This window comes from Austrofundulus limnaeus, unplaced genomic scaffold, assembly GCF_001266775.1.
Source record: "Austrofundulus limnaeus strain Quisiro unplaced genomic scaffold, Austrofundulus_limnaeus-1.0 Scaffold213, whole genome shotgun sequence".
In the NCBI taxonomy this organism is placed as follows: domain Eukaryota; kingdom Metazoa; phylum Chordata; class Actinopteri; order Cyprinodontiformes; family Rivulidae; genus Austrofundulus; species Austrofundulus limnaeus.
In genome coordinates this window covers 29,757-38,073 of record NW_013952615.1, presented here as the reverse complement: position 1 = coordinate 38,073, position 8,317 = coordinate 29,757, and the positions used below count along the sequence as shown (strand labels likewise).

Here is an 8,317-nt window from a genome sequence, read left to right as displayed (position 1 = left end):
AATGTGGGCATGTAAGGGTAGAACCTGAGGCGGGACCTCGTGCGCAAACTCTGACGTGCGGCTGTGATTTATAAAGGAAAGATGCGCAGAAACGTACGTACGTACGGTTTTATAAATCTGAATTTTTTTTGGCGTACGCCATTTCCGCCTTTTGGCCGTACGTTCACTTTTAGTATGGTTTCCACGCAATCCTTTATAAATGAGACCCCAGATCCTGTGTCCAGTTCTGACACAGTTAGCTGTGGATGGTTCACCTCAGGCACCAGAAAGCCTCCTCTGATGCACTTTCCTAAGGGCATGGTCAGGTTCCATATTATCAAGGTTTCCTCAGGCAGGACTTCCTTCAGATTACTAAAGAACTTGTGAAGGTTCTTTTTGTAGTCTTCAGTCCAAACTGTGTTGTATCTAAACCCCCCACACACACACACACAAAAAGGCGAATTAGTCTGGCATACATCAAAACTTGGTTTTAGTAAAACCGAATCAGTAACATTTGATCAAGAAAAAAAAAAAAGCTTCAAGTTAAAGTTTGTGTAATACCCACCTGGAAATATCCCAGACACAGGAGTTGACGATGATCACGTCTGGTTTCAAGCCGTGACGGATGTCCTTCATGATGCTCTGCATGTACTGGGAGAAGACGCGGGTCACAAAGTAAAAGCGGACCAGGTGGTGATCGGACTGAAACTGCCGGATCTCTCTGTACTCCGTCCCGTTGGTCATTGTGTCCAGACAGCCGCCTTCCACCAGGCAGTCCAGCTCGAAGCTCATCTCACCCTAAAGGAATAAAATAAAAAGGCACAAGAAATACACACAGCTAACACAAAAGAATCATTTTAAAACAAGAAACAAACTACACATGAACTTATGATCTAAATTTATATACATACCTTGCTCCTTAGTTGTCTTAGAGAGAGGTACTTTTCCTTTTGCAACAGCAAAACAAGGTCCTTGTACACAGACCGCTGAACTGAGAAATAAATCCAACAATAAGAGGGTTAAATTTAGATATAAACACACAAGTAAATGTTGGATTGTACTCACTGGAGTCACCCAGCACCATGACAAACTTGTTATGAAGCAGCTGGCGCACTTGCTGGTGGTTCACTGCCTTTACTGTGTCCTTCTATCAAATGTATCAAACTTTGTTTGGTTTTTCACTTTTGTAAAAAGTCTCAATGAGTCAGAAATCCATTTACACGTTAAAAAAAATAGGGATTGGCAAAAAAAAAATCACGTTGGGGAATTTATTAAACATATCGCCTAGTTTCAAACATAAGATTGCATTTGCCAGAATTAAAACTTTAAATTTACTCATACAAGGTAAATATACTTACCATTGCTTCACTTTAAAAGGCGGAATTCCTAATAAATTTCACCTCCAATTTATGCTAGCACTGGCAGACTTTTATGTTTCTTTAGCTAGCGTTAGCAACGACTTATTTAACTGTCTCCAAGTTTCACTTAACTTTTTTGTTGGTGGTGGGTGGACCAACCAACCAACCAACTAAAAAGGGCTACGGCGGTTTTTTATTTTTAAAATAACTATTAGTCAGAACAAAAGCTAAAATTAACCGACACTCTGTTAGCGAAGAGGACGCAGGTGACGTTTGATTGTATGAGACGTTTAAAAGTGTCGGAAATTTTGCTTACGCGCTGCAAAACTTTATTTTCCTGATGTACATTGCGTTTAAAATCTTTTTATGTATATTTTTAATGTGATTACGCTTTGTGATTTAAAATAAAACCATGCATTTGAATAATGTAACGGATTGTGTTTCATTGGGCTAGTCTTTGTTTAGTTGAATAGGTTTTACTCCTACACTGATGTTGAGTACATTGAACACGTCACAAGCTCAGAAGCTTGAAAATGTTTTAATCATTTCAGTAACAAAGACAACGGATAGGTAATAATAATAATAATAATAATAATAATAATAATAATAATAATAATAATAATAATAATAATAATAATAATAATAATAATAATAATAATAATAATAACCAATACTTTTTAAATTAAATGTTTATTGGCTTTTCATAATATTCAAAAAGACACAATGTTCACATATTTTTATGTTCAGTAGAAAACACTGTCATCATCATAATCTTGCACTTGAATATGATCAATTTTCTTCTTCGCTTTCCCTCCTTCTTTCTCCGCCTCCTCTTCCTCTGGTTTTCGACCATCTTTCTTGTGAAACTCTTGGTATATCCCCGTGAGGGCTTTGGCTGCCTCCAGGGACACTTTCAGATGTCCTATCACCTCCTTGTCTTCATCCACACTTAGAACTGGAGAAAAAATAAATAAATAAAAACAGGCAACATTACAGAACAATTGTCTAAAATCGATTATGCTGTAAAACTTACTTCTTGACTCATATTGACACTCATATGTAAATGCATTTCATAACAAAAGGGCTCATAACACTCACGTGTTTTAGCCAGAATTTTTGACCAAAACTCGCTCAAACTTAAGGTTTCAAAACAAGATTACGTCAGTTAAAGTTAAAAAGGCAACTTGCATTTTCACTTAAAATATGGCTCATTATTCTCTTAAACTACAGAATTCCCCAAATACAACACCAACTGTCAATTTGTTGCTCGATGACATCATTTCCTGTGAGCAGCAGTTCCTGCAGGTCCAGAAAAGCGTGCCCGACGTCCACACACTCGTCCTCGTCGTCCATCGGCTCACTGACTACTGTGAACTTTAACCTGAGGCGACACCACAGATGTAATAAGCTGTACTCATACATCCTGCATCAGCACAGGTGTAGAGGACCCCACCTGCCCTGGTTGGGGTCTCTGCCCTCCAACATGGTGTAAAGGTACTGTCTGAGCGGAGCCGACGGTGATCCGTCCACATAGATCACTGAGAAGGACAATCAACGTCAGGATCTCTGAAACACACTTGATTAAACCCAATTCCTACCCGAGCCTCACCTCGTGTGAAGTTGTAGTGAATCTCCTCTCCTTCCAGAGGCTTTCGGAGGGACACAGGTGTTTCTGTCGACTCCATGGGAACGCCCAGCAGCCGATACTCCACGTAAACACGCTGCACCGACCGGTCCAACGCCACGTTAGAGGACGGCTCAAACGTCAGGGACAGAATCTCAACTCTTAGTTTGTCTCCCTTCCAAAAATCAAAACAATTCACGTCATTTGCATTAGTTTTAGTTCGGTTTTTGCAACTTGTTCTATGGGATAAATCTTGTGCCAGCAGGAACTGAATTTGAATTGCTCAGATTGAATCTGAATGAGCATAATTCGAAATTGAATGCATTGGCTTGAAAATAAATTTCACAAAATTTAAACTGAATTTAACGGTTTGAATTTGAATGAATTTGATTTGAAACTGTATTTTGTTTATTAAAAATTCAGTTTGACTACTTTCACTTTCAGTTCCAAAATTAAGATTTTTGTGTCACATCCTGGTCCTTGAGAAAACCAGGCAGACTAATCAAACACAGATCCACAGATTTATGTTTCACTTTGGTGAAGTTTCCCTTCTGTATGTAACAGTCGATGCAATCCACTGTAAAAGTGACAAAAACAGACAGTTTTTTATTGCAGTGATTAATTTTACCTATATGTAGAAAATGTTACATTTACTTCACATCATGGATCACATATTGATCAGATGCTGCTGACTGATCCATGACAGGAGGCAAATGTAACATTTTCTACATATAGGTCACATTAATCATTGCAATAAAAAAAACTGTCTGTTTTTGTCACGTTTATGGTGGATTGCATCAACTCTGTTCTATACAGAAGGGAAACTTCACCAAAGCGAAATGTAAATCTGTGGATCTGTGTTTGATTACTCTGGCTTGCTGAATTTTGGAACTGAAATTGAATTATGGAACTGTAAGTAAAAGTAGTCAAACTGAATTTTAATAAACCAACATACAGTTTCAAAGAAAAGTAATTGAAATGCAAAACTTTGAATTTAGTTTCAAATCATTAAATTCAGTTTCAATTCAGTGAAGTTTTGTTTCAAACCAATGCATTCAATTTCGAATTATGCACATTCAGATTCTATCTGAGCAATTCAAATTCAATTCCTGCACAAGATTTAACCCGTATTTTTTGTTCCACTTTCATTCACATTGAGTTTGTACCTTGTTAATTTTTCGTTTTGAAGTTACAATTATGACGTCGCTCTGTGTGGACTCTGAAGACTCAGGGCCTTCGCTGTCTCCTGAAAAAGACAAGATTTGGAACATAAAAAGATAAGAATTTGAAAATTGAAGCACAATTTTTGAAGTGTGATTGTGTAGAAATGTTGTGAACAATTAGGAGCGGTGCTGTGCATTTACAAGGCACATGGTTCAATTCTAAAACGCAACTGAGTAACTACGTTACCTTTAGTTGTTATGATAACACTGCATATATCAAAAATAAATTTAATTTTGCACCACAGTCTAAATCTAAACACCTTGAAATTGGCCTCTGTCTCTTTAAGACACTCCTACCATTTCGGACACTCCCACTTCAGCACGTCTTCACAAAAATGCTTCGGGGGAGGGGTGCTCTGTTGTGCGGAAGCTAGGCTGGGATTGAGCTACAGGGAGGAGCTTTGTACAAATAGGTGGAGCTTTGTACCAGGAAGTGTTTAAGCAGCTCCACATGGCTACCCCCTTTAATGCATTACATGTAGATTAAGTTTACGGCTTCAGGATGGGAATAAAAAGAATTCAACAAACTGCTAGTCAAGACCAACATGGATGCTTGTCACTGTAAAACATTTCAAATCTAATTTTTATGCAAAGACTATCCACATGTTTTTAAATTTTTAGATTCAACATCTTTTTCTTTGCATTTTTAAAGACACGTAGAAACTTGAAGGTAAATCTGTTCAGTGTGTGTGTGAACAGTTACCACTCTCACTTCTCTTGTCTTCTTCTTCACCTGTTGCTTCAGAAACCGACACCTGATCCACAGAAGGAACGTCCTGGGGGAAAAAAAAATGACATTGAGATTGTGAAAAGCTTTGTGATCAACCGAAGAGTTTTCAGAAACTGGTTAAACTGACCTGAATCCCAGCGTCACCGACAGAATTTCCCCTCGATGCTGAGGTGATCGATAGTCTGGAAACTGACCCCACTGACGACCTGAAATTGAAACGTGCAATTTTTATGAAATATTCTACCATCAATTATGTTGTAAAAAAAACCCTGCAGCACTTATGTAAATTATGGCTATACTTAAAAAAACAGATAGTATGATACAAACTTTTTTATTTAGCCTAAATTAAAGATTTATGAGCCTATTTCTAACATTTTTGTAGAAGCTAGCCTTAAAAACATAATATTGTTCAAAGGTGAATAAAGTACTTGAAAAGATAAACAAGTATTAGAATACATCTTTACTTCAAAACAGACATAAAACTTATGTCATACTTATGTCAACTGGTTCCAGTAAGCAGAGCTGAGTAAATGTAAAGCAGTTTTCTCTAATGGGTTTAGTGAAACCAGTTTTCAACACTTTATTTTTTAGAGTGCATAAACCACTCCTCTCATGATGATTTCAGTCATATTTAAATGTGTAATGAAGGTGAAGTAAAGAAAGGAAAGTATCATTTCTATGTTTCGAATCTAACAAAATAAAAGCAGAAGTTACAATTTTAAAATGTACTTGGTAAAATTAAGAGGTGTTTAGTAATAAATTACATTGTTACAGTACTTAAGTAATTATTTTTGATGATCTTTAAATATACCAAGTATTTTTTAAATAGTAACTTTCGACTTTTATTTTGTTACATTTAAAACATAAAAATTATACTTTTACTTCTTCTCTTTAAAATTCAACAACTTGTTACAAATTAAAAAATGACCAAACTCATCATGAAAGCAGCGATTTATATACTCTTAAAAAATAAAGTGTTGAATTAACTGAACCAGGTTTTGTCAACTGGGTTCACTAAACCCAGCTGAGAGAATTGAGCAATTTATTTACATTTTCTTTAAAATAAAATGTTTAAATTGCTCAGTTTAGTGGAACCGGTTTGGTTCAGTAAATTCAATTTGACCAAACTCATTTTCGTTTATTTATTTATTTATTTATTTATTTATTTATTTATTTATTTATTTATTTTTAAATACTTTATATGCCTCTGGTAAAATTACAGCTCCTCAAAAAATTACTTAAATACTGTGAAGAAGTAAATGTACTTTATACACCTGTTCTATTGTTCTGCCTTGTTATGTAAAATCTGTGCTCATATTTAATAAGTTTTGACATAAATGAAGTGTCTCACCTGTGGGAGGGTGTTTTCTGTCTTGGCTCTGGGCTCAGGTGAGGTGTTCTCTGACACACCTCCTCTGACCTCCTGCTGGACCTCCTCCTGTCTGCTGACAGACGAGCGTCTCGAGGTTTCACGGAGGTGATCTGCTCCGACCGTACGTCCCGTGAGCTTTTCTGTTTTACGAGGACAGGCTGAGGCTGCAGGCAGACACGTATTTAAATGTAAAGAAAAAAAAGTGCTACAGACCGTTTATTTAGACGTAAATCAGTGTGAAACCTTACCCAGTCTTTTGTCTCTTTCTGCACAGGTTTGGTTTCAGGAGGTTGAGTCTGTTCAGGAAACAGGAAGTGATTTTGAGTGTGTGTCACCTGGAGATAGATTGAAAAGTTTTGACTGAACATCACCTTCACTCTTGGCTTTGCTATGGGTCTCTGTGATTCGTCTCTTCTCTCCTCCCTCTGAGCGCTCCTCATTGCTCTGCCCTGCTCCTCCACGCCCCTCTCCCCTCCACCCTGCAGAGTATCCACTGGTGGATGAAAGGGGTACCTCCATTTCAGCATGACTCTGACCATCCCTCGAGGTCCACCAGCTGGATCTCTTAGGACGTAATCACCTGATGGGACACAGAAATGGGTCCAAATAACCGATGTGGTCTGGCTTCAGCTTTTAACTAAATTCAAACGCTTCAGTCTGTGAAAACACACCTCTGATCTCTCTGCCTGTAGCCAAAGCTCGCAGTGGGATCGGAGTCTTGGCCAGGTAGGCTGGTGGCATCTGATCTTCACCATCATCAAAAACATAGACCCACAGACTGCTGGACCTGAGGAAAACATACCTAAGAGGTGTGAAGCAGCACGAACCGGACACTTTAAATGAGATTATCAACCAGCCGACCTGAAGTAGTGCAGCACGTCAGCTGTCACCGCCAGAGGGTGGCTGGTGACGTCGTTGAACACCGGGTCAGTCGCACACTGGACGGTTTGCGAGGTGTGAGGCGGCAGGTCGTACAACCTGTACGTCAGGTAGGCATCGGGAATGAGTCCCGGCCAGCGAGCGTTCAGGCCGACGCAGCGCTCCAGCATCACCACCAGTTCGTTGGGGATCCCACCACCGTAGTCGTGCAGCTCCTGCCACAAACAGCAATTAAATGACAGTTCTAGATTAGACATGCCATTTCATGTTGTTTTGTGGTTTTTGCAATCACAAACAGAGCTTTAGTCTTGTTACAGCAGCAAAGATGTGATTGAAACCTCGATTAGATGTTTTTTTTCTTACGATCTTGACATTATAAGTTATGTGAAAATACGGCCTCGCACAATAACTTGATTAGTAAAGATAATCCTATTGACCATAAATTCATGCAGTACAAGTCTTCATTCCATTGACGTCCTGTTTGCTTTAAGATAGATTTTAAGGTTTTGTTGTTGGTTTTTAAAGTTCTAAAGTTCAATTATACCTTTGTGATCCTCTTAACATCAACACTCAAGTTAAAGCACTTCAGTCCTCCAAACAGTTTCTCTTAGATGTTCCTGGTTCTGAGCTACAATTCAGAGGTGATCAGGCTTTCTGCCTCAAACCTGTGGAATGGCTTACTTTTTGCATTTGGACTTCTTAAGACCCATCTTTACTCCTTGGCTTTTGATTCTGGCAGTTTAAGATTCTTTTAGTGCTGAAGTTTTTATGTTATATTTAGAGGTTGACCAATACATAGGACAGCCAGTACTTTGAGCCGTTATTTGTGCTTTTTTCCTTGTATCGGCCAATACTTTGAGACGACATTTGTGTTTTTTATCTTGCATTGGCCGATACTTTGGCCTGACATTTGTGATTTTTTCTTGTATCAACATCAACCGATAAATACACGCATTTCCTGATCCATTAGTGACAAAAACAAGGGTAAGTTTTCAACTTTTTATGTATTTGTCTAATTTAATTGCAGCTGCCCTTTGAAAGTCTGTCTCTGTCTCACTGGGGCCTCATGCAAGAACCGTTCGTACGCACAGATTTGTTCTTAAGTTGTGCGTACGAGTGATTTAGGAGAATTTGTGGCATTCACCAATGTTT

At 38.3% G+C, this 8,317-nt stretch overlaps 2 protein-coding genes across 6 annotated transcripts in view; both read right to left on the bottom strand.

The window, feature by feature from the left end:
* fam113 (family with sequence similarity 113) overlaps nucleotides 1-1,582 on the bottom strand; it is a 5,493-nt gene extending 3,911 nt beyond the window's left edge. The window contains exons 1-5 of one of the 2 annotated variants that reach the window (XM_014019235.1): nucleotides 1,338-1,582; nucleotides 1,045-1,126; nucleotides 891-970; nucleotides 545-777; nucleotides 255-405 (exon numbers count right to left, since the gene is read on the bottom strand). In XM_014019235.1, the coding sequence (XP_013874689.1) occupies nucleotides 255-405; nucleotides 545-777; nucleotides 891-970; nucleotides 1,045-1,126; nucleotides 1,338-1,340 (549 nt within the window). In that variant the 5' untranslated portion in view covers nucleotides 1,341-1,582. The remainder of the gene's footprint in view (nucleotides 1-254; nucleotides 406-544; nucleotides 778-890; nucleotides 971-1,044; nucleotides 1,127-1,337) is intronic. The other variant, XM_014019236.1, reaches the window with a different exon arrangement.
* A 426-nt stretch (nucleotides 1,583-2,008) lies between these two features.
* The window catches only part of rpgrip1 (RPGR interacting protein 1), a 19,131-nt gene continuing 12,822 nt past the window's right edge, over nucleotides 2,009-8,317 (bottom strand). For 3 of the 4 annotated variants that reach the window (XM_014019231.1, XM_014019233.1, XM_014019232.1), the window contains exons 21-32: nucleotides 7,148-7,380; nucleotides 6,958-7,073; nucleotides 6,658-6,866; nucleotides 6,535-6,582; nucleotides 6,266-6,450; nucleotides 5,042-5,120; nucleotides 4,888-4,960; nucleotides 4,128-4,207; nucleotides 2,947-3,136; nucleotides 2,791-2,875; nucleotides 2,591-2,718; nucleotides 2,009-2,292 (exon numbers count right to left, since the gene is read on the bottom strand). In XM_014019231.1, coding sequence (XP_013874685.1) covers nucleotides 2,081-2,292; nucleotides 2,591-2,718; nucleotides 2,791-2,875; nucleotides 2,947-3,136; nucleotides 4,128-4,207; nucleotides 4,888-4,960; nucleotides 5,042-5,120; nucleotides 6,266-6,450; nucleotides 6,535-6,582; nucleotides 6,658-6,866; nucleotides 6,958-7,073; nucleotides 7,148-7,380 — 1,638 coding nt within the window. In that variant the 3' untranslated portion in view covers nucleotides 2,009-2,080. The remainder of the gene's footprint in view (nucleotides 2,293-2,590; nucleotides 2,719-2,790; nucleotides 2,876-2,946; nucleotides 3,137-4,127; nucleotides 4,208-4,887; nucleotides 4,961-5,041; nucleotides 5,121-6,265; nucleotides 6,451-6,534; nucleotides 6,583-6,657; nucleotides 6,867-6,957; nucleotides 7,074-7,147; nucleotides 7,381-8,317) is intronic. The other variant, XM_014019234.1, reaches the window with a different exon arrangement.